The 24,467-nt window shown below is 41.2% G+C and overlaps 3 protein-coding genes across 5 annotated transcripts; 1 reads left to right on the top strand and 2 right to left on the bottom strand.

The window, feature by feature from the left end:
- Positions 1 to 69: 69 nt before the first annotated feature.
- On the bottom strand, positions 70 to 7,777 carry atp13a1 (ATPase 13A1). The gene is made up of 25 exons (XM_029159903.3): positions 7,258 to 7,777; positions 6,636 to 6,725; positions 6,167 to 6,430; positions 5,921 to 6,076; positions 5,705 to 5,774; positions 5,512 to 5,618; positions 5,261 to 5,390; positions 5,084 to 5,139; positions 4,838 to 4,964; positions 4,597 to 4,734; positions 4,375 to 4,495; positions 4,112 to 4,269; positions 3,684 to 3,859; positions 3,478 to 3,588; positions 3,242 to 3,367; positions 3,052 to 3,160; positions 2,724 to 2,917; positions 2,231 to 2,327; positions 1,961 to 2,145; positions 1,722 to 1,836; positions 1,433 to 1,629; positions 1,167 to 1,309; positions 970 to 1,081; positions 750 to 893; positions 70 to 660 (listed from the first exon to the last, which is right to left on the bottom strand). The coding sequence occupies exons 1-25, from the start codon at positions 7,606 to 7,608 to the stop codon at positions 550 to 552; spliced, it is 3,588 nt and encodes a 1,195-aa protein (XP_029015736.1). The 5' UTR covers positions 7,609 to 7,777; the 3' UTR covers positions 70 to 549.
- A 256-nt stretch (positions 7,778 to 8,033) lies between these two features.
- LOC114860991 (coiled-coil-helix-coiled-coil-helix domain-containing protein 5) lies at positions 8,034 to 9,191 on the top strand. Its single transcript, XM_029159935.3, has 4 exons — positions 8,034 to 8,192; positions 8,399 to 8,539; positions 8,640 to 8,791; positions 9,093 to 9,191. Coding segments are annotated over exons 1-4 (324 nt in total). The 5' UTR covers positions 8,034 to 8,190; the 3' UTR covers positions 9,122 to 9,191.
- A 587-nt stretch (positions 9,192 to 9,778) lies between these two features.
- lmx1al (LIM homeobox transcription factor 1, alpha-like) lies at positions 9,779 to 24,389 on the bottom strand. Of its 3 annotated transcripts, none has more exons than XM_029159922.3 (9): positions 23,868 to 24,389; positions 22,237 to 22,325; positions 21,370 to 21,559; positions 12,835 to 13,067; positions 12,462 to 12,625; positions 12,251 to 12,328; positions 12,038 to 12,158; positions 11,809 to 11,961; positions 9,779 to 11,374 (listed from the first exon to the last, which is right to left on the bottom strand). In XM_029159922.3, exons 1-9 carry the CDS (start codon positions 23,909 to 23,911, stop codon positions 11,196 to 11,198), a joined length of 1,251 nt encoding a protein of 416 aa, XP_029015755.1. In that variant the 5' UTR covers positions 23,912 to 24,389; the 3' UTR covers positions 9,779 to 11,195. The 3 variants fall into 3 exon arrangements, with proteins under 3 accessions (XP_029015755.1, XP_029015756.1, XP_029015757.1); XM_029159923.3 differs by having other exon boundaries at positions 9,779 to 11,353; XM_029159924.3 differs by having other exon boundaries at positions 23,970 to 24,389.
- Between the last annotated feature and the right edge of the window lie 78 nt (positions 24,390 to 24,467).

Raw genomic sequence — 24,467 nt, 5'->3', positions numbered from 1 at the left:
ATCAACTGGACAGCTTTTCAGTATGTACTGTAGCAACAGGTACTTATAGCAGACAAAACTCTTGACAAGTATAATTTGTATCTGTAAGTCTTTATAAGTTTGTTAGAGATGTCTTTTCACTTTTTACAAAAACAAGTAGAGGAATCAAACAAAAAACAAAACACTTTAGCATTCTCTTAAAGAATGCACCCTTTGTATGTCTGTTACTGTATGTTTCACTGTCAGTGGCACAGTTTCCCACTTCACTCAATACTGCTGTCTCCATGGCCTTTTGTAGCAGCGGGGCAGGACAGTTGAAGAGAGACAGAATGTAGAAAAAACAAGAGGGTTACAAAGAGAACAGAATTAAAAAACAGCTGATGAAAACACAGAGACACAGTTGGTTATGAGGGGTAGAGGAGGACTAGAGGAGTGTACAGTACTGTATGCCATGACTATCTGAGCTGCCTTGTGGTTTTCACAACAGCTTAATTTCTCAAGTCCAGCTCCAAAGTCTTTCTCCTTTTACAGTTTGGTAGGTTACGGCAGCAGTTGCTGTTGGCACTGAGTTCAAGAAGGCAGCCTGAGAGTTCCTTTGCCCAGCAGGAACTGCAGGACACGGTCCACCAGCAGAGCGGTGGCAAAGTCCACAACTAGTACTTGGGCAATGATCAGTTTGAACTGCAAAAAAGTAAACAGAAGTTATTTATCTAATGAAGTGCATCAATAATACACAAAGCATATAACATTTCATGTTACTGTTTTCTCACCTCAGTTGGAATATCTACAAGAGCAAACTGCTCATTGAATTCTGGTGAGGAACCTGTAAGGAGTGCCACAATCGCTAGACCTGACAAAGCGATACTCCACAGTAGTGGTCGATTCTCACTGAGAGACTCCATGAAGGGGTGACCCTATCAAAGACAAAAAAAACGCTTCAAGTCTACTCTAAAGAATGTGGCTAATTATAACTGCATTAAGTATAAATACCTTGTAATTAATGGCAAAGGTAGCCATCTGCATGGCCATAGACATTATGTACACGGTGCTGTTAATAAGACTGGGCTCAAACTCTTTATATAGATCTACAAATTGCTCCTCTCTGCAAGAGAGAAAAGAAAACTCAAATGTTAGTGTAATGTGTCAATGTCATGTTGTTCATGCGAATATTACGTTCTCTGTCTTACCTTGGTGGACTTCTGCTTTGCGCCTCTCTGTAAAGATAAACTAGGCTACAGAAGTGAACAGCAAACTGAAGCAGCACAGTCAAGACTGTGTAAAGATTGAAGATGTTTGGTAAAGGCCGCTCCCGAGACAGAGTTTTTAGTGGCTGTGTAAAGAAGAGAATGTGAGACTTCCAATTTGGTTATGAAAGAATGCAAGAAACTATTTTAACATGCCAAAACTATTTTCCAACATAGGGGCAGGGCATTTGTTCATTGCAATTCATCACCTTTGATCTCGAGATGAACAGGAAGCATCCAGCCAATAAAAGGCCTTGAAGAGTTGCCTGGAAATCACTGAACTTGACTCCCTCGAGGTAGAGTACAGACTGACTGTACGCCAGTACTAGGGCATTGAGAGCAAGAATCTTGAACATTTGAAGAGTTGTCACTAGTGTACATCGGCCTTGCTTTATTACATGGCAAACTGAGGGCAAAGACAAAGCAACATGCTTTAGAAGTAGAAGCACATTTATGTTTAGATCTTTAATAAAATGTGTCAAGAAATGCAATACTCACTGCACTGTATGGAGGACAGTTTGGAGGTGAAAGGGGCTGCAATGGAAGCATCACCCAGCTTCACTACTTGTACCTGATCCTCTTCAAGTTCACGTAAAACTTGACTTATCCTCTCCTGTTTAAAATGAACCCTGACAATCAATTGCAATGCAACTGCATTGTGGATTGTTTTAGGTAAACAAACAGGTGGCGGTTATAGTACCATGCTACATGGTTTTTAATTGGTATAAGAAACTTACCTTCTGTGCTGCAAGCTGCTCTTCTCTCTGGGCCATCACCCTGTGCCTGGCTGCCCTGGAGCTCAATTTACCTGCTGCACCAACAGGTGGTAATGGTCTGGAATCTGCTGTGGATGCCTCCTTCTCTCTCCCCCTTTTCTTTTTTTCAGGCATGCGCTCAGGGGCATTAGCTAGCAGAGCAACACCTAAAAAGAAAACAATGTTATAATGCTTACATAATGTTTCAGTCATACAGATGAAATCTGTAAGGGTAAGATGGATCAGTCTTACCTATGTGGGCATGCTTCAGAGCTCCAACATCATTTGTGCCATCACCACACATTAAGGTGATGTAACCTAGCCCTTTTAGACTTGTGATGACAAATTCCTGAAAGACAATAAGTAAATTTTATAGCTTATCACTTACAAAACCAAAAAAACTACCGTTAGATGTACAGTGTACCCTACAGTACTATTGATCTGTCACAATAAAGTTTTCTAGATTCCCCAAAATGAATCTTACAGCAAGATAAAACTGTTGGCCAAAATAAGTGGTATCCCCTGGTCCATACAAAGGTTATTATGACTGCATTCTGTTACATTATACTGACAAAACCATTTATCCAAGTCTGTGATCAATCACTCATGAACAAACTCTCCTTTGCATTTTGACAAAAAAGGCAAGTTGCTTTTTAACATTGTTTAAGAGCATGGCCTTCCTCCAACAAAACTCATACCGTAACCTTTAGGGGACATACAGCTGTTGATTTGATTTAGGACTCACCTTCTGTTTCGGACTGACACGGGCAAACACTTGTATGTGAGGCAAGAGGGTGTGGAGTAATCGTGGGTCACAGCTTAGTCTGGCGAGCCCCTCCCCTGTTACACATAAATCAAACTGACGCACAAATGAGGATACAGAGGGAGGAGGTACCGGTACACACACGCTTCCATCTATGGATTCCCAATGCCATTCACCTGTGAAATAAATACAACATTAGATCAAACCACTAAAACCAAACTAATAACTACAGCTCTTTACCTAGAGAATGTTTTTTTATGTTTTCAACTAGCTCATTTAACAAATTCTGTGAGATAATCACTCGTCTTACCCTGTCGTGCGCTTGGCTGCAATATAAGTGTGTGTTCTTTCTGGATGAAGTAGAGCTCTCTTGCTACATGACACGCTGTTAGAGGGTTATCGCCAGTGATCATCACCACCTGAAAGCAGAGGGAGATGTATTATTCATCTTAAAACTATTCAGTTTGGGTACTTGTGCACACTTGTGTCAATTTATTTACATGATGAGATGCTTCCTGGATCTCCCTGATGACAGCCTTGCTGTCGTTCTTGAGTGGGCAGGATACAACCATGAACCCAGCAAAACGCAAGTCACACTCCAGAGTATCGCGACTCATCTCACGGACCTATGTAAACAAAAAAATAAACATCCACCTCAGTTTCCAACTTTATATATTATTGCATGAAAAACTTGACAGATCAGTCAGTCTTTGATAGGTATGAGAAGAACAGGAACCTGCTGGTGACTGAGGTGTCCAATTTCTTTGTAACCCAAGGCCAGAACCCTAGCCCCTTCTCGAGACATTTCCCTGTGGACTTGGTCATAACTCGCTGGACATTCTGCAAACTACAATTACAGGAACAACAGAACACCAGTAATTTTGCTTGATTGGGATAGACTATAGCAGAATGATGGAAATTAAGTATGGTGTCTGTATTTACCATTCCTCTGAGTGTCTCTGGAGCTCCTTTCACAGTTGAGATATAGCAAAGTTCAGTAGAGCCCATTTTTTCATAAGAGGCTAGGACTGACATTCTCTTCAGTGCGCTGGCAAAGTGAAATCGCTGGTGTATCTTAAGTCCCTGGGTTTTTATACCACGTGGGAACACCTTTTCATCTGGTAAGAACAATGAGACACACAATAAGTAAAAGGTGCCAAAAAAAGTATGTTAATCTCAAATTTTATGTATTCAAAGAACACAGTTACATCCACTACTCAAACTACATCATCAATCGTAACTGTAATATGCTGTATTACAAGTCAATGCGTAAAAATGTAAAAGAGATTAATCTGTAGCCCAAAATAAACATAGCGTAACACACTACTGTTTCTGGGATGTGCATATAGCAGATATAATATGCTTATTACCTTTAGTAAGGCTCCAGTCAGCAGCAGTCAGCATGGCCTTCTCCAGTGGATCTCCAACCAGCTGTCCATCATCCAGAGTGACCAGTGAGTGACAGGTGGCCACTACTCGATGCGTCTCGACTGGAATCTCAGATACTGGCATTACTTCCTTTCCTTCCCTGTCATCAACACAATCATCAGTGTTCAAATGTTTGACTATGCTTTTTTTATGTTTTTGTTTATTTGTTAACAGCAGATCAATTAGAACAGTAGGCAGAATTTACCTCAGGCCTGCTACTCCTCGTACCACCAGACTATCACTAGTCAGTGTTCCTGTTTTATCAAAACAGCAGATTTCCACTTTTCCTGCAAATGGTATCCTGAAAGGCTCAGTACAGAATACATCTATGTAGGAGAAGGACAAAAGTATTGAAATATTCCCCCTACTGTTACAAGCATTTACAAGGTCTCTCGAACAGGTAGGAGAGCATGACACACAGACTTACAAAGTTTAGCCAGGGCTATGAGAGAAGTGTTAACTGCCAGAGACAACTCTATGGGAAGTTCTGGTGGAACAACTGAAGTGAGGATAAGTGTGCACTCCAGAAAAAGCTTATAGCGATTTCTGCTGACATCCTTGGTCCCTTAGAGAGTAAAAATATAAAAAAGCATTCATTTAATTATTTCTGCATTTGATAATGTATGTGTAAAATGGGAATTACATTGAACTAATTCTGTGGATCTCACCTTCTACCCACACATAAACAGCTGCAGCAATGGCAAACACAAGGAGGAAGAGGATGAAGATGAATGTCTCCAGGTTGTTTGCTGTCACTCTCTTCACACCAAAGAGGATGGTCCTTAACAGTTTACCCTGAGTGCAAGGTTGTAGACAGAATCAGCACATTTTGACAACCCATGCAGCATGTCCTACACTGTTACAGACAGAGCCACAGCTCTGCTTCCGGTTTTGTTTCATAAGCCATTCCTTACCTGAGAGGTATAAAATCCTGTTCTTAACACATAGGCCACACAGCCATTGTCAACAGCTGCAGGGAATGACAAAATTAGGCAAAATTAATGAGTTCACACCTTGTTTAGATAAGTATGATTAATTAGAGATGAATAAATCTGAGGTCAGATAAATAGAAAAAATGAATTAGCACTTACGTTTGAGTCCAGCACTGGCCTTTAAAGGGGGGCTATGTTGGACCACCTTTGTTCCCCCAGAAATGACATGGAGTCTAGAGTCTGACTGAAGGTCTAGAACTTGTTCTGGGTCCAGGTCCTCTATTGGTTCCTGTGAACCGAAATATTGTCAGTAGTTATATAATATGCCACAATAATCCAGCATGTTTATAATCATGTTTAAACCCATACTTATGTAAAGTGGTATCATGATAGAACAGTCTCACACTAACCTTCATCTGGGGCACAGACTCTCCAGTCAGCATAGCCTCATCTACAATGCAACGACCCCTGAGTAGCAGCACATCACATGGGACCAAGTTGTCCTGAGGTGAACGTCCTGTGAAGGAGAATTAATACTGTATGTAACATCCTAAATAAATCTGACCTTTGTATCAATAATACAAATGTTGACATGGCACTCACCTATTGAGACAATGTCACCAGGTACAAGCTCGTCACTTGAAATAGGTCTCCATTTTCTGTTGCGATATACCTGGAACAAAACAGAATATTGGTACATTTGAAAGAGATCTTTGACAATACAATATTTGTATTTATGCCTTCAACACCAAATAATACAACAAGAATAATACAACAAGAACAAATACAACATTCTCAATTTAATCAAGTCTACTGTACCTGTATCATGTAGGGCTTGTTTCCCATCCGGCGGATTTCAGACATATTCCTCATTTGCTGCTGGACGAGGGAGGCTTCAAAAGCCACCAGCATGAACAAAGTAAAAACGCTGTAGTACCAATACTCGTCCAGACACCACAGCCCTACACAAAACACCTGATAGATGGTAGATGCTTAATAGCTTTACACAGATACAGACTCCATTTCAACAATTTTACAATAAACATAAAGAAATTCTAAGCATACCTGAAAAACAAAAAATGGAGCTGTGGCTCTCTCTCTGAAAAGCTCAAGGAAATCTGGCACTACCATTTCAGCACGATTGGTGCCATAGCGCTTCTCTGCAGCTCGGAGTTCGACCTCCTCTTGGTAGCCACGCCAAGACTGAAAGTATCCTATTGGGTGGCTGACAGGGAATGCTATCGGAAAAAAGTGCTTCTTCTCTTTATAGTCAAAAATGTAACGGATCTTTTGAAACTCAAAAGATAGAATTGGCTCCCCATTTTCATCCTGACAAGAGAAAGAACATTTTTAATTAGAATTTTGTATTTTATTAATGTATTATTATTGTATTGCTGTATGTATGTATTATTATTAATGACAGATTACATTATTTCTTGCAGTAACTTCACTCTAAGACAATGAGCCTGAGCTCTGATACGTGTTTCACATTATGCAAACCTGGAACATACTAATGTTGCATGTGTAAACTCACCTGGTCCCTCTGTAATGCCACAAGCTCAGCAGAGCCGTTGTTGGGGGTAGGTATGACCTTTGCCAGAGTAGCTTTGTTTGGATCTGGTTCCTGAGACAAATGAGACATGGGCTTATATTCAGGTTCATGGACTACTATAAACCATGGTGTTAAAAATTCTGTAACCTCTACACCTGCAAAAACGATATTACACTGTTAATACAACTCAGAGAAGTGGGTTTCATTTCCACCTATCATAATATGAATTGTAACTATACATTGAAGCAAATTTTCCACATCTAAAAACTACCAAATATTCTTTATATAACAGTTTTTCCTGTATGTGCATTCTCTAAAAACTCACACAGGTGGGTGTAACGTACAAACTTAATACAGAACATTTATTTCAAGATGCCACTGGTAATCGTAGATTGTGGAGTTTTGAACATTGGTGTTTTTTGTAATACTGTGCCTACAGAGGTCATGTCTGCAACCTATTACCCAGACCTCAAGCCCAACACCTGGCTGTGATAACTGACAAAGCGATTAACTAAACATCTGTTGACCTGTATGCAAATTATGTCTGGGAATAGTGGGTTCAAAACAACATCGTATTATTATTAGTGGTAAAACTTGTGTTTACCTTGGAACAAGTGAGCCAACAATGCGCATGCACGGACCAATAACCAGAGAGCGCTGTGAGGACGTGCGCGATCCCGATTGCGGCAAGCGCCAGGAGGCCTGCCTCCGGATAGTCTGAGGCGCCGTATACTCCTAACCACACATACAGCCAGCTCGGGTAAAGGACTACCAGAAACGGGAGGACGGTGCCGTGTAGCAGCCGGGGCCTTCGCCTGTAAAGCGTCACAGAGCTCACCAGCTCGTCGCCAGTGCCGTTATCATGCTGATTGTGGTTCACAGAGGGGGCCATTTGCAGCTCACCCGGTCCCCGGATCCCGTCTGCCATACTCCCCTCTTTCTTGGCGTCGTCCATTTTACTTTGCTCGCTCTTCTGGCCCCCTCTATCATCCACCACCGGCCCACTGTGCTCTAATGGGTAAAAAAAAGCTATTACACACCAGGAGCGACACTTGCTCCTGCCTTCAGAGACCGTTTACTGATTCTCTAGTTCTCTGACAGTCGTTTCCGCATACGTAAGCACGCACGACACGTAATGTTCTACTTGTCACACCGTGATTGACCCTCAAAATTTAAACGATTTTATCCTCCACGTCTATGTTTAGGTGTTAAATAAATTTTCAGACGTTAATTGAAATGTTTCAATAAAATATTTGAAATATTTGTTTAAATATAATTGCAATTGTCGTATAATATTTATACTATTTTGTTTACACAAAAAAGGTAGCTTGCCCCTTTAATAAAATCGTCGTCATTAAAGAGGAGGAGCCAAAGTGACAGATTGACGCCATCTTGAACCAATACAAGTGAAGAACAGTTTCTCTCCAATCAGAATGTAGTCGGAACCGTAGCGTTAGACATGGCTTCACATGATGAACTGGTGCTGTAACCTCCATTGAATGGTTTCGTCGAACTGAGGGAAGTCTAGAAGATCAACATGTAAGAAGCATGCCACATATTATTACCTTTACTACGTAATCTCGACAAAGAAGTATTTACGTCTAGTCTGTACATCAAGGCATCTGGAACAAAGCACCATTCACTGCAAACTTATTTCATTTATAGTTAGATATAGATCTATGCAGTGTTCATGATTTACGTCTTCTTAGACTTGAGTGTAATCACAGACCGATATCCCTTTTCAGGCAGGCTGCTATGGACATCACGGCAAAGTATTGCCATAAAGAAATGGAGGCTTACGGGTCATGTGTGACTTCAAACCCATCAACCTGGCAACAAACATGCAATGATCTGAAGATGAAGGTTGCACAATGTACATCATCACAGTAAGGCAACTGATTTAGATAACCATTGCTCCCAAATTATAACCATGATATTTTAAGTTCATTTTCTAATGACAATTAACCCCTACATTTATTTTGATAGCCCAGTGATCCAGAAAATCAGACAGGACTGCTCTAAGGAATTTGTAATGTTTGAGGCATGTCTACGAGAGAACCAGGATAAACCTACAAGCTGTTCACCGCAAGTGGTTCGCTTTTTGGGCTGTGCAGAAGCAGTGGATCTCCGTGGAGTGGGTAAGTCCTTGCTGGAAAGAGATATGTACAAGTCCAGATGACCTTGAAGTTGCCAGCCATGTGATTAATACATTGGATTGTGCATACAGTGCAAAAGAATGAGGTCTTCACCTTTTCATTTAAGAGGAAGAGACATTTGTAGGATGCTGGATGATTTGGGCATGCTGAATTGTGTTAGATGTTTAGTAGTGTCTGAAGAGAATGAGCACAACACAAATGACACACAAATTAGGTCAGAAAATTAGTCCATAGCAACTGTGTAGTTGTATTACTCACTATTAACTCCACTTTCCTTTTCCAGATACAAATCCAGTACCTCAGCCAACATAGAATTCTGACATCTTAGCAATATTCATATTAAACCTGTTATCACAGCAATAAAGGTTGTCTCTTTCCCTTATCATTCTTTCACTTCATTTGTGAACATGTGCATATGACAAATACAATATGTTATATGTATGTTTTTAAACTTTTATTGAATGCACTGTGTGCCTACTTGTTACGAAGGAGAGTATGTATCTGGAAGGCTTCTGGTTTAAAGACTGGACCAGCAGAAATAAATCTGGGTTGAAAATCCACAGCAGCTGCCAGGTTAATAATAATAATAAATAACTAAAGTGGTTGTTTTCCATTATGTATTTGTCCACCTTTCTTAGCCTCGCCATATTCAGGCCAGAGTCAAATATTGAACAACAATGTATCACTCCCCCACAGACTCTCATGACTAGTCAGTGACTGAAGAGTAGGGAGTTTGGGAAGAAAGGAGACGCTGTACGTTGTCCATTAGTAATCAGAAGAACAACCAAGTGAGACAGAGGGAGGATGCTGACTTATTAGTCCTGTGACCACTAAGCAGAACAGACTTTTAATCTGGTTCAAGAGTAGACAGGGGTAATGGGGGGGATATGAATCATTTGTTTTTGGTAATATCCTTGGCTCATGTCAGATAAGCTTGTGAACATTTGTGACAAAAAAAGCAAGAGCACCTAAAGATGAAACCAAAGATTGTATTGAAGATACGGAAACATTACATTCAAATCACGTCACCTGGCAGTCACTGAACATAAAAAGTAAGATAGGAGCTCATCTAATACCACACAAATAAGTTACATTCACAAAAATAGCACTGTAAAAATACTATGAGTCGGTGATCAGTGTTTGAATAAATGTCACAAGCTGTACCCAATTACAGGCACCTAAATAAAACACTCTATCCTGTTGTTCTGCACAAAGATGTGTGCTGGATCCTGATGCTCTCTAGAAACACTTGCTATGCAACTTTAGTTTAGAGGCTATGTCCTTAGACCTACTTTGTGACACATAAATATCATGCTACAGTTTACATATTTGCTGATTATCACAGAAGAAGGTACGAAATATCTACCTTACAACATCTAATTTGAGATGTTTGAGAAACAAATTATTACAGAAAGTGACTACAATTAATTGTAACACAGTCATACTCACATTTACATAATCATCATGTATCCAGTGTTCTAAGTTTTGGACATTATGAATCTATTGGTTGTCCTTTACTGCACTGCTTTTTATTGATCACATTAAAACAAAAAGGAGAGCTAAAGCAGAAATAACCTATACAACCCTGTTTCCGCAAAAGGCTTTTCAAATGACTCTGTAGTGTTGTCTAGATGTTAAAAAATGTATTTGCTTCATGATAAATGCAGTTTGAAATTGTCGTTTTACATTGAGTTTCTTTCTTTACAGTATAATGTAGGATCTTGAAGTCGAGTTAACTTGTAATCCTAATCATCACAAAATCCTGAGTTATACTTCAGGTTACATAAACATACACACACCAACCTGAGTGCAAAATTGTACTCCAATCAATATACAGTGTTTAATATGCTGCAGTCTTTCAAGCACAAGTGATTAGTTTCATCAAAAAAAGTTTCAAATGCAATATTTCAAATTAATTTAGACCCTGGGCTGTCCACAGAACCTGCCACAGCTTCTTAATACGTAACTAATAATTAACTTGATTGGTGAATTATCTTTTAACAAGCAGTTATTGTTTACATTTCGTCATGTACATAATCTGTTTGTGTATTTTGTTTTTTTTTGGTGGAAAGTGCCATGAGTTGTGTTTCACTGAACATCACATAAATACAACAAGAAAAATTGAGGTCCTTTAGCATATCTTGGACATTTACAGTGTCTGTATTTCCAGCATGAGATTATCTTATCTTGGAACGATGGGATATTATGCAAATTGTCTTCAAAATGATAGAAGAGCTATGCCTGGCTCTTGTTGGTTTTGTGTGTTTGGATGTTTGCTGTCTTATAGAGAGGGGTCCCACAGGCATGTCAATTGAAAGACTTCGTTAGCTGCATTTCTAAGGTGAAAGGTGAAACTATACGCGAAAAGGGTGAGAGTTTATAAGGGTCAGGAGGTAAAGTAGGAGTTCTGCATGGAGTACAGGCGATCAATGGGGTTTCCCACACGTGCTGGGAGGAGGCCGCTGTCTCCCGTTGCTAGGAGGCAGTCGCCAAGGTGACCAAGGCTTCCATCGCTGTCCAGGTCGTGAAACACTGTCTCTGAATCTGCAGTGAAAAACAACGACACTGTATATAACTTTAATTAGTTCCAGAGAACACAATTAGCAAATGAGATATAAATAGCATTACATATTACTCAATAATTTGTTCAATCTAATGGGTTCAATCTAAAAAAATTTTGGATTAGCTTGATTTTGTGTTTTACAGGTAGAGAGAAGAAAATGTAATTGAAACATCCCATTAGCTAACACAATAAAATACTGGTGAATTTAAGAAGGGCAATTAATGACTATAATATAAAAAGTTAGCATTTACGATAATTACAAGGCTTTTCTTTTTCTTTCCTACTCTGTGTTCACTTTCATCCTAAATAAACAACTACATGTACATGTACAAGTTTGTGGGACGACCTCATGACCTTTGATTGTTTACACTGTCATATAAATATTTTTGAAGGAGACAGTTTCATTTGCAGTTGCAGCTTTGACCTTCTCGCTTACCGTAGGAGTGAAGTTGCTCATTGCTCAGCTGAGGTGGCGTCAACCCATGTCTAAATGGCTCCCCACTGTAGATGTTAGGGTCCAGAGCGAGTAGCTGCTGGCGAGGCAGAGACGGATATCCCAGAATATCCATGCCATGGGTGCTAGATCCATCTGTTGAGATAAACATGATGTAATCCATTCCTTGCTTTGCACAGTCTTCATTTGTGCATCAGGACTTAACCCATACCTTCACTGTCATCATTGCTCTGGCGGCCCCCCCTGCTCGGTCCTCTTCTGCTCCCCCCCAATTGCTCCTGCTCCTGCTGCTGCTGCTGCTGTTGCTGCTGACGGCGAGCGATCTTTTTCATCTGACGCAGAAAAAAGGGCAAGTTATGTTGCATGTTGAGCGCCTTGATGGGTACTGCTGAACAAACTCTTTGTAAAAAGCATCAAGTCTAACCTTTGCTCTCTGGTTTTGAAACCACACCTGCACAACCCGAACCGTGAGTCCAGTCTCCGCAGCCAGTGTCTCTCTCACCTACGAGAAAAATTTCCCCACACATCACAATTTCAAACTGAACTGTTATTCAAACAGGCATCCAAGGACAATTAAGCTGGGGAGTGTTTCCTGGCATACATTGAGTCAAACATTGATAAGACCATCCACCCACCTTGCGGCAAGGCTTAGCAGACACTTCAAAGGAGGCCTTGAAAGCGCGGCGCTGTTGCGTGGTCAAAATGGTACGTGGCCGCTTTGAGCGCTTGTGCTCCTTCCCTTCATCAGCACCTTTTCCCCCACCAGAGCCCCCACCACCATCCTCATCCTCGCTTTTTACTGTTGAGGTAATCACACAATAAAACAATCAGACCAGCTCTCTTCAGGAGCCATTATTAAGTTCATATTACATTAAAGTCTTTATGATACATAGTAGATAATAATAACACTCCAGTTTTTTACAGACTATCTCTATTAAACAAAGGAGAGTAAAAGACATCTTTTGAACTGGATCCAGACAAAACAATTTTGTCACCAACTCTTCTTACCCGATTCAGTAGGAGTAGGACTGATAGCAGCCAGCATTTCCCTCTCTTTCTCATAGTCCATGCGGCAGAGCAGCTGGCCCTCTTTCAACACGAACTCATCACCGCGCTGCAGCCGGCGCTCACACTCGCAGCAGCTAAAGCAGCCCAGGTGGTACACCTGGCCTAGCACTCGCATTATCAGCTCGGAACGCCCGATCACCTGCAGGCAGGCGCTGCACTTCCTCACAAACAGCCTGGAAACACACAGAGGGACACATGCATAGCTTTGTAGTGGAGGTGGACCTAGAGGACACTGTGTTAACTGTAACACGTGGCACGTTGGGAGTCAAGGAGTGGAGAAAGGGTGAGGTAATGAAAGATGAAGGCACAGACAAAGGAGCTCAGACACACTTACCCTTGCCTCTAATGATTCTGGAGATTAGCATAGTCTCTTAATTAAAGGTCGTATAAACATTACCCAATCCACAGAGCAACAAGGTGAACATCTGCTGCGAGGAATAACAGTAGTTGGAATTTTTAATTGTAATGGCTTCTCTTTCGTGACAGTAGATGGCAGTAGTTAGCTTATGATAAAAGAGCTGCCTGTTGGGAGTCCTTCTCTCTTCTCTTGTGACTCCTTACATTTTGATATCTGTCTGGTGTGGCAAACCTCATCTTTTCCATATATCACCCACATTTATTCTGGTTTAACATTGTGAACACAACTTAAAATAGCCTTTCTCAGATTTGTTGCCTTTTCTCCCTCATGACTCTTTCTTTCCTTTATCTGTCCATCTCTCCTCCTGTGAGATGTTATAGTCCTGCAGTTTCTGTCCAGCCTCACAATCTCTTCACATCTTTATTTCCGTTCACAGTGTCTCTTACTCTCTGCCATTAAATTCCTCCCAAATCCCTGCTCTCACACTTGGTTTCCTCCCCCTCCCTCCCTAGTATTTTCTGCCAGCATTCCCAGTTCTCCCTCATGCCCTTCCAGCCTGCCTCCCCAGTTCACTGAAACTAATAAAGACAGGATTAATTAGATTGTTGTTTAAACAGTGCAATGGCCAGACAGACGCTGTAAACTCATAACCAGGGATTGGGGATAGCATGGGGTTAATCTCTCTCCTCTCACTTATGCACACTGAAACACACATGCCCACTTAAACATATACTAACACACACATGCACATGCACATGCACATGCACGTGCACGTGCACACACACACACACACACACACACACACACACACACACACACACACACACACACACACACACACACACACACACACACACACACACACACACACACAATTTTTCAGAATTGCTGGCCTGTGTGTTGGCTAGTTTCCCACAGTCATTGAACTATCAGCTGTGAATATGCTCAGTGCAAAGCACCTGTAATTACAATAAAGCATAAATGCACTGGATTGCAAGAGTATCACTTTAAACAGAGTGACTTACTACATAGTAAGAGATAGGGTTTAGAAAGCAGACAGATAATAGAAATAGCACCAGGACAGGACACAAAGCTGTTTAAAGAGAAAGAGAAGATGGGAGGCAACAGGAGGTGGAAGGGACGAAGACAGAAGTGTTGAAGCTCCCTGACTGAGTGATAGGAAGGTGTTGCTGCCCAAATCTGGAGTGCAAAGAAGGAGCCAGGTCTGCACATTAGAGCTCCTAATCTGTGATTCTTTCCCAAACGCAGCTGCTATAGCTAATCTTTCTCAATCCATCTGCCAACCACTCCCAAATTCCCCAAATGACAGTGTCGCTAACTTAACATCATAATGCGAGCACAAGTGTGTCTATTAGCAGCCCCATGCAGATCTATTGTGAATGGATTTGTGTTTAACTAAAGGTAACTCAACTGTTTTTTTATAGGAACCCTGCATATGAAGAAATTGCACTATAAGCACTACATGTTAATCATTTCTGTCATTTAGCGCATTCCAGGAGAAAACAATTGCCTTCTTGCTCCTCAGTCTCATTCAAAACACACTTTAACAGCTCAGATTCTCTCCTCACCTGTAGTCAAACACAACAGAAGACTGTCATAGAATTGTTTGATTGCTTAAAGACTGATGATGTTGCTAGTTAAGTCCCACTCTCCCTAATCGGGGTGTACACAGCACGGTAGGAATTTACTCAACATGGCAAATGAAGGCAACTTGGGGCAACTGGCACAGAGGGGGGCCTGTAAGTAGATCAGTCTAATCCCCCTAATAGAAGTATCATTCACACTGGCTCTGACCAGGGTGCAGCTTCCAATAAATCACTATGGACATAATGATTAAAGACAAGTCACGCGAATGAAGCAAATTTTAGCTTTCCTGGCTTTTTAGTCATGAAGCCCAATCTCTTCATCTAAAAAGATGCTTGTGGTTTCGTTAATATTATATTTGATTATAGGCAGATAGACAATAGAGTAAACATCATTTTGAATGTCAGTTATAAAGCTTCACGGATGTTTGAGACATAAATGCATGACATGTTGTTTTTTTTTTTAATGAAGCGATATAATATATTTGATATTGAATGTACTGGATTACAAAGAATAACAAAGTAATAGCAGAGTGAAGAGCACAGTCAACACAGAGAGCGTGTGATGTACGTACTCTCAGGAACCTCGGCTGCAGGCAATTTCATGTTGAGTACCAGGGATTTTGGAGGGGTTAGGGGCCATGACTAATTACAAGCCCACTGATTATGAGATCAAACATGGCAAAGGCGAAAAAAGGTAACGTATAGCGAGCACTGGGTATAATCAGCTCTTTCCATCTCGCCTTATTGTAGATCTTTGCCATACAAACAGAATAACAGAATCGCTGTCATCTCCCTAAGCTGTGTCATGTGGCATTGTTTTGCCTGAGAGCTCTGACAAGAACAACAATGTCTGGACAGTAACACAACAACATTCCATAAATATGTATGTATCTGTGAGTGATTATGTTCGTTGTGCTTGCTTCCATAATTGATGAATATGTATACAGGTATGGGCTTTCCCTGATATTGACTCAGGTATGTAAGCAAGAATGCAACTTAGATTAAAGCTGTGCCTTGGCTCATGAAAAATGTACCATTGTTATTTATTTTGATGATCATTATACAGCAATCTAAAATGCTTTTCTGTCTTTAAACATCTGCCGAGGTCTCTACCAACTTGGGTTTTTTCCATTCATTACGTGCTCAGAATGACCAAACGGGTGTTTACACGTTCCCTGAAAACGAAGTACGTCCAAAGATTCATATAAGAGTTGCAAAAAGGACAAATGATAAACAACAATCTTACTTTTAAGTTATATTCTGTTTAGTATCTGTTTCTCAGAAGTAAGTGTGTGTGTGTGTGTGTGTGTGTGTGTGTGTGTGTGTGTGTGTGTGTGCGTGTGTGTGTGTGTGTGTGTGTGTGTGTGTGTGCGCGCACACACTTTTGGCGGATATTGCTCTGTGAAGCAAAATGGCTCAGAGCCAGGGTTCAGTAATCACATCATCTCCTTTTATTAAATCTCCCTGCACTGCTTCTGTGTTATTAAAATCTCCCAGCATTCCCCACGATACTCGCTACCCCTGCCACCACTCACTCACACTCACACAAACACACACATGTATATAAATATATATATGTCTATATATATATATATATATAAAATACAGCTGCACATGCACACATTGGGTGCATATACAATCACATGCACACATAAACACAAATATGCATAGTTTGTGTAAACACAGATAAGGTTTCTGGGTACAAACATCAATAAAACACAGACAGATGCTGTCATTTGTGCACCACATCCATCCATGCATCAGTAAAGTAACACAACCAGTCCCCTTGCTCAGTGATTGACACCCAAGTGTGTAAACTCTGTAGAACAGTCACTCTGTGATTGAGGCCTGCTGTGTATGACATACAGACATGCTCCTGCACTAACTCTCAGACAACCTCAAGGTCATATGTCATAGCTCACGTTATAAAGTGTTTACGCTGATTCTATGACACGTTTACATTATATACAAGTCCTGGGGTACCTGTGTAAGCTGACATCTAAAAAATCTGCATGTGCCATGGTCTCTGCGTGGATGGGTGTGTGCAATCTACACCTGATGATACCAGGAATGAATGTTATGTGTGAGAATATAGATGTGTGTTTGTGTGTGTGTGTGACTGGGTGTGCGTGTGTGTGTTAGTTTAGATAAAACAGTTAATCCCCAGGCCACCAGAACGCAATATCCTGTCTGCCCGTTTCTCATTTCCTGTCTGTCTCTGGCGGAGCGGGAAGCAGCAGGGAGGGGGTGGCGGGGGACAGCGGGACCCGTTGCCCCAGAAACAGGAGATACAGCCGGTCGATTTGAGAAAAGTCTACGTCGATCTCCCTATCTCTCCCTCGCTGGTGCGACCCCCTATCCTCTCTCTCTATTTCCCTCTCCCTCTCAGCTTTTATTATCTCAGATTTAATAAAGCCAAGGCGAGCAGCTTGTTCTGCCATGAAACATTTATTAGCTGTCTGTTATAAAACTGTTGTGGGGGAGGAAAGATGATGGGGTCTCATCTCACATTATTCAAAAACAGTGGCAATATCAACCCCCCCACACACACCCTCTTCACATGCATACAGACACCCAGACAAAAATCTGCCCTTCCCCGTGGCTGTTCCCCTTGTGAACCTCTCTGACACCCTGTCCTCACCCTCCGTATCCCTTTCACACCTTCTCTCCATCGCTGAGACTTCAACCTGACGTTCCTCCATTTATATCAGAAAGGATGGCCATCGATACACAAGAGCTCTCCCCCTTTCTCTCCTCTGGTTCCACATCCAGCCATCATCTGTTGATCTGCAGGTTTAACTGGTGGGGGACTTGACGTTTACAACAACAGCTGTATACAGTATTACTGTATGTGCACACACTTACATTGATTTATATGTGTTGAACTGAGTTGAGCAGAAAAACTCACTTTTCCTTTTTCTTTTTAAAGCGGTGGACTTACTTTTCAATCAAAAGATTTTTTAACTGTAAGATCTTACTCCGATAAGTACACAATTAGATGTTTGACATTTACTGTAAAGTAATTAAAAATTTAAATGTAAATGATTATTGCTGTGAGCATCAACTAAACTTCTACTTCTCTTCAATGTCAGAGGTAAAAGAATAAAAATCTCAATTAACTGCCTGGTCACAGGCCATGAGAGATAAGCAAGAAATTCTTATTTGTAATTTGGCAACGCATCCTTTAAAATAAGAACAGTTTCAGATTTTTTCATTAAAAGTAATTCCTTAATGTTCCAGCTATTGCTATCAGATGTTGTTTGTGCCTCTTTGACTTGTCATTACATAATTCTCTCTAGTATTTCCCTGCAGCCCAGCATTACATCTGACATCATAGGACAACGACAGAATGCTGGGTAATTAGCACCGTACCCAATCAGCCTCTACAACACCTCCTCCCATTCTGATCCCGAGACACAAAGAGGCGCTGGGGGGGCGATTAAGGGAAAACAAGGGATAAATGGGGAGATAAACTGTTTGGTGTCATCGCTGCTATCAATCTCAACGGAAGGAAATGAGGTTTGGGATAGAGAAATATTATTACAAAGTAGACAGTGATGAATGAGGAAGCGGATCGTGAGGCAAGGAGAGAAATAGGTGGGTGGAGTGGGGTGGGGGCGTAGACAGAACGAGAGGAATAGAAGCAGAGGCATCCTCAGTTTTAAACCGACAAGAGGCAGATGTTCACTCCCATGAAGGCTTTGTGAACTGAAAGGATATTCTGCTGGACTGCAGCTGGTCAGCAGAAGGACATTCCATAACTTGGGCAGCGGGGTCTCCCTCTCTATGTGTAGTGGCTCTGTGCAGTCCCAGTGCCCTCCACCCCACACAGTCAGGTATTAAACCCGAGGTTTAGTGAGCGTACACCTCGGTGACTTGTTTATCAGAGGACTGAAGCTGCCTCAATGGGCTTACAAGGGAGCTCGCACTCTCCTCACAGCCAGTGGGCTCACGGCTATTGACCGGAAGACGCTGGACTCACACTACTCTGTTTGGCGAGGAACCACCGTGTCAAGCCGGCGCGTAACAGACGATGACCACAAGTTCAGGGCAGGGTGCGTTGTTGGTACATGTCTGACTGATGATCACCTTTTATTGCTTCATTTTTATTAGAATTCTCTTAAAGGTAAAACAACATATTTTTAAATTAAAGCAAACTGTGTTAACATGCTCATACAATTTTAGTGTATGAGTGTTTTGCCATACCAGGGTGGAGTTCCAGAGAATTTCTTCCGAGGTTGCAAAACAAAAAATAAATCCTCCAGAAAAACATGTTCTTGACTTTATTGTTTCTAAATCCCTTCATTTCCATAACAGATTGAGATGGAGAAAACTGAAAACTCAAAGCATGCCACCTGTTTTTAACATATATCATACGTTAAGTGGCAGCAAGGTGATTACTAATGTTTTACCTTTCAAGATTCAGACAATACTGAAAATGCTTTGGATACAACTAACAAATAAACTAGAAGCATATATTTTATATAGTTAGGTGCTTCAGACTAAGGATCTACTGATAGAACATAGATCCCAGGGATCCATTAAGAATATTTCGGAAGAGAAGAATCGTTTGAAAACAATAAACATGCAAATTTTAAATAAACTTTTGCCTCAAAGGCAGTTCAGCCCCAATAAACGTGGTGGAGGGGGGGAGGGGGACGATTTAAAATTAGATCTGTTTAATCTTCGATGCCTAATTGTAAAAGAAATGAATATCTCCTCTAAAACACATTTGCATTTACTTTATTTTCACCACCGTCTTGGAGAAATCAAGCATATGTGAACAGATGAGCGGCGCACCAGCACAGTTTGGCTCTGTGATTATGCTGAGACTGAATACGGGAGGAAATCTCTGCCTGTCTGCGTGTGGTGGGTGATGTAATCACAGCAAAGGATGAATTTAAAAAATACTTGGGCAAACCAGAGATCGCTACAGCATGAGGTAGATGTGGACAATAGCCCTGTATGAGCTGCAAAGCCCACAAGATGGCATCTTACCATCCCTCTATAGGGCACCTGCTCTAGGAGGGAGTGAGGAGCTCGTAGTGTAAGGCGCTGATGGACAGACTGCAGGGAAAACAAGCAGACATTGTTGCTGATCTGCTGAAGGTCAGATACAGTACTTTGTGCCAAGTCTGGCACCGACTCGTGCAATAAGGCAATCCATATGCAACGCATAGGAGACTAAATCACCACCATAGTCAATAAGATACTGACTATTCATTTAGAGCTACAATAGCAGTCATTACACGAGAAGAGCAAAGCAAATATGCGTTTTCATTCCATCGCTGAGAATGAACCCAGAGGTTCACTTTTGATAAGCCATTGCTTCCTCGCATCCCACTCATTTTTTCAGATAAACGTCACACAATGGGACTTTCATCACTTGATCCCTCCACGCTCTCTGTTCTCCTCACGCCTCTGGTTTCCACTCTCTCTTGCGCTCACCGGCCTCCAGATGTCGGGTGCAGCGGGAGAGCCTGTGCTGCTGGACGTCGTCTGACACTTTTCAAAACACCGATAATGAGCTGCAGGCTCGTCCTTCAGCCCGGAGCTGCCGCTGCACACCCACTGGCCGCAGCACGCACCGAACGATGTAACGAACGCCGCGCCGTGCACACGCAGACAGGACACAGTGACAAACAGCAAATTCCACAGAATGCGCATTAACTGTCTTAATGCTGGATGAGCATCGCTGCTGACACATAGAGTAGCAATTTTGTTAATATTCAATTGAAATCACTATTATAGTGGCAGATAAGAAAAGATACTAACTTGCCAATAAACATGCTCTAAATCTACAATAGTCATGATAATAATAATAAATATAAATATTATGGGGCCCATGGTAATAGAACATGAAATTAAGGCCTTGAATTCTTGATAGACATTAAATCAGTGGACTCCACAATGCATTACACCTAGTTGTCTGTCAACATCTCTCAAAACCACTGCAATGTTGCTTATTCTATTTGTAAGTTTGAGCAAAGATCTGGTGTGTAACTAAAGAGCCGTGGTGGAATAATTAGTTAGAAGCGCATATGGTCGGATGCAGGGGGCTCAGAAAGAGTCTCATAAAACACACTATTCTAGCAGAGCCACTTATACTTCACACCATCTTTTGCTGAACATTTTAACTTCAATTTTATTTTGCAAGGTTCCACCCAAGTGTGGAGTTTCATTGTGTGTTAAGATGAACACATGCACCCTGTAAATTATGAACAAATACATTAGTGTTAGAAACACTTGGTCATCAGAGAGGATGACAACAGCACAATATACAAGCACAGGCCTATAGGCTGATATAGGTTTAAAATGCTGTGAAACTGTGTATTTTATTTCTCACTTTTTAGAATGTTTTTGAGTTTCAACTCGGAGTAAACCCCCAAACCCTTTCAAACTCTCTCTTGGCTGCGTGCAGGGGTGAGTCAGATTTCTGCTTCTTCCCCCGCTGCCCACTGCCAAAAGCAAACAGTGAATTCCAGTGTGTGTCCGCGTGCGCGTTCTTACTTCTCATAGTCGTGCTTGCAGTACAGCAGGCGGTCCCTGCAGTAACAGGTCCCGGTGAGCGCGCTCAAACACACGGCGCATTTGACGCAGGTCTCGTGCCAAGAGCGCTCGTTCACGCGTAGAAGGAAGCGGTCGGCGATGGGAGACTCGCAGCCTGCGCACACCTCTCCTCCTCCCCTGTACTCCGGACCTGGAGGATAGAGACGCACAACCGGGCCGAGGATGAGTCCCTCCATCGTCACAAATTTGGGACAGCTCGAGAAACTTAAATAGGGCCACTGCCTTTTTTTATAATAAAAAAGAAACAAAAGCATTTTTTGCCACGAACACTCTAAAGGAGGATAAGTCATACAGGCGTTACCGCCAGTTTGCCTCCCCTTTTTACGCCCTTTTTTAATGCAGTCATATACGAACAGTTAATTTATTACAAAATACACCTTTGTGGCCCTCAGGTTTATGCTTTAAAATAAAATTGATGTTATCTTCTGTTCTACACCAAAATGCCCCTTTAAGATAAATATTATTAAAATAATATCATGTTTTTTTTTTTTGTTTTTTTTTACTCGATTAAATATACTACAGTCAACCTGGACGTTCTTCTCACAGTGGATAACCTATATTTGCACGATTGGAGAATGGGTCGCTAAATAACATTATTTCGTCCTGATAATGTTTTCTTCAAATAAACTTATTAGCAAATTATATTCCACCAATTCTCTCTCACAAGGTCAAAGCTAAGTTGATTATCAGTTTGTGTTGTGATATTTCTTCTTTGGGACATTTAAAATAGCCCATATCTTACTTTGGCAGGTGTCTTGTTAACTGATAGGGAGTAGTATTTGGATGGGCCTCGTGCAACAAACTCACCGAAAGGCGTTGAGGATGGAGGCTGCTGCAGACAGGACTGCTGGCTCTCCTCTGTTTTCATCCCTTCTCTCCTTCCCTCCGTGTGATCGCTACGGGAAAATAAAGACATCATTTCCAGAAACAAGACGTTTGACAGTTTTCTCGGCATAAAACATTCCCGCACACAACCGCCATGTTCATCTCAAATAATATTAGGTAATATAGTGGGAATAAAAATATTTTTAAAAAAGCTAAAGCAAAGCTTCGTTTATTCTGAGAATAAAAGAATATACGAATAAATCAATCCAAATAAAATAAAAAATAGGACACACGCATGTGGTAATTTAGCCTAAAAAAGAAATCACCACGATGATGACGACTTCTATAGCAAAATAAGAAAAAAAAACAAACGAATTGTCTTCCCAAAGTCCCAAATCTGAACAGCACAGACACTGTGAAAGAACATTTTACACTTTAATTAATACATAAACATATAGAAATAAAATGAACCGGTGAAATATTAAAAACATTTTCTTATGCAAACAGTATTTTACTGTTAAACAATCTAGTCGCCTGTAATAGTAATGCAAAATTTTGGAATATTATAAAATTCATATGGAAGTGTATTTAAACCGTAACCGTAGAAATCTTTCTTACCGTTTATATATTTTGCCCCACAATAATTTTAATTGTTACAATTAAAGCAAAACAGGTTTGAAAAGCAATAAAACATGAGATTACATTTTATGTAGTTATCTCGCCATATTATTATCTTAAGAGTTTATTCTCCAATTTTATTTACTCATTTTGTAATTGTAATGTAAAAACACTTATGATACACTCCCATGTTTGGGAGGCCCACTGAGCTTGTACTGGCCGGTAAACTGAACATTACTATAGAATTACGAGTGATTGCAGTGCTGACACAGAAAATTACAGAATCAAATAAAACAATTATGTAAATACAACTAATCTGATTTGGCATTTTCCCTAACTGAAGACTGAATAAATTACTGACATATTTGTGCAAAGCGCTGATAGTTACCGGTTGGGGTGACCGTGATTTAGCGGAATAAACTTATTCAGAAATAAGTACTTTTCTGTCCGGTATATTACTGTTTAATACTCAACATGATCAATGAATAGTTCCGAAAAGCTACCGCCAAACCGGCACAGATCGCTGTATAAATTAAAACAATTTTTATTAGGATTTCGTCTTATGAGAAGACAAGTTATCTCAGACAGAGGTGTGAAGCATACCGTGGTCCAAGTAAACGTTATCATGCCGTTCTAGTCGCACAGTTACACGAAATATTGTAAACTCACAAAACTGGTCTAATATTCACTGTAAGTATCGCACAACGTGCAAGGCAACACGTCTGACGCCGAACCAGCAACTTCGCTCTTCTGCATTACCATAGGCCATTTGTTTGGATTAACAGACCCATTCAAAGCTCATATAACGTATCAGACAGCGGGGTCACCGTGACTCGGTCTTTTGTTTTACATGAGCGCTGCGTGCCAAATGGCGTTAGAGCTGAAACCGCTTTGCCGAGCGCGCGAGACGCACGCATCGATTCAAACAACATTATTGTCTGGACATGGCGCGTCTGCCGTCACCGACAACCTGTTCCCGAGTTGCGGAGTCCTACCTTGAGGTGAAACACACTCCTCCTGAAATCTCGGTTGGCAACATTAAAACGTGGATACACTTTCGCCCGGTAAATGAACATATGCGTTTACAGATCGTTCACCTGTGTCTCACAGTCCAGCGTGCATCTTGCCTACGGTAAAAATCCAAATACCATGGTGACCCAAACTATTGTCTATTGTCTCTCCTGTTTTCTCCACCGGCCGTGTGTGCGCTCTGACTTGTTTTGTGCGTAAAAAGGCGCAGAGGGAGGAGATGGACAGACAAGGAGGGAGGGAGAAGGTGCGGAAAATGATGAGGGAAGATGAGCGATGATGCAGACTATTGATAACGCAGATGAGGATGATCTTTTGCATTTGTGCTCAAGGTTAGACTGAGACCTTATGGGCGCATGTCATATGTGGGAATACTTGAGAAGCTTGGATGCCTCCTTCACATAACTGTTCCACGATGGCGCTAATATTTAATTACAGCCTGAATGGACTGATTCAGGTGAAATATTATAATAAATTACTGGTAAACAATGTCTTAAATAATCAAGATGTATCTACAGTCATCAGGGAATGTTGTCTCACTTTATGCCATCATTGCACCGAAACCT

The sequence above is a fragment of the Betta splendens genome, chromosome 8, assembly GCF_900634795.4.
Source record: "Betta splendens chromosome 8, fBetSpl5.4, whole genome shotgun sequence".
Taxonomy (NCBI): Eukaryota; Metazoa; Chordata; class Actinopteri; order Anabantiformes; family Osphronemidae; genus Betta; species Betta splendens.
This window is presented reverse-complemented; position numbering and strand designations above follow the sequence as displayed.

What these genes read in the sequence shown, in the direction of transcription:
- atp13a1 (XM_029159903.3), bottom strand. Translation starts at nt 7,608, where the DNA reads ATGGACGACGCCAAGAAAGAGGGGAGTATGGCAGACGGGATCCGGGGA. An exon ending in GACACCTCAGTCACCAGCAG is followed by an intron (nt 3,368 to 3,477) that starts GTTCCTGTTCTT and finishes TTGTTTACATAG; the next exon opens with GTCCGTGAGATGAGTCGCGA. An exon ending in CCTTTGCCATTAATTACAAG is followed by an intron (nt 894 to 969) that starts GTATTTATACTT and finishes TGTCTTTGATAG; the next exon opens with GGTCACCCCTTCATGGAGTC.
- LOC114860991 (XM_029159935.3), top strand. An exon ending in GCACAATGTACATCATCACA is followed by an intron (nt 8,540 to 8,639) that starts GTAAGGCAACTG and finishes TTATTTTGATAG; the next exon opens with CCCAGTGATCCAGAAAATCA. An exon ending in AGTGGATCTCCGTGGAGTGG is followed by an intron (nt 8,792 to 9,092) that starts GTAAGTCCTTGC and finishes TTCCTTTTCCAG; the next exon opens with ATACAAATCCAGTACCTCAG.
- lmx1al (XM_029159922.3), bottom strand. Translation starts at nt 23,911, where the DNA reads ATGTTGCCAACCGAGATTTCAGGAGGAGTGTGTTTCACCTCAAG. An exon ending in GGAGTGTGTTTCACCTCAAG is followed by an intron (nt 22,326 to 23,867) that starts GTAGGACTCCGC and finishes ATTTTCCCGTAG; the next exon opens with CGATCACACGGAGGGAAGGA. An exon ending in TTCAAAACCAGAGAGCAAAG is followed by an intron (nt 12,159 to 12,250) that starts GTTAGACTTGAT and finishes TTTCTGCGTCAG; the next exon opens with ATGAAAAAGATCGCTCGCCG.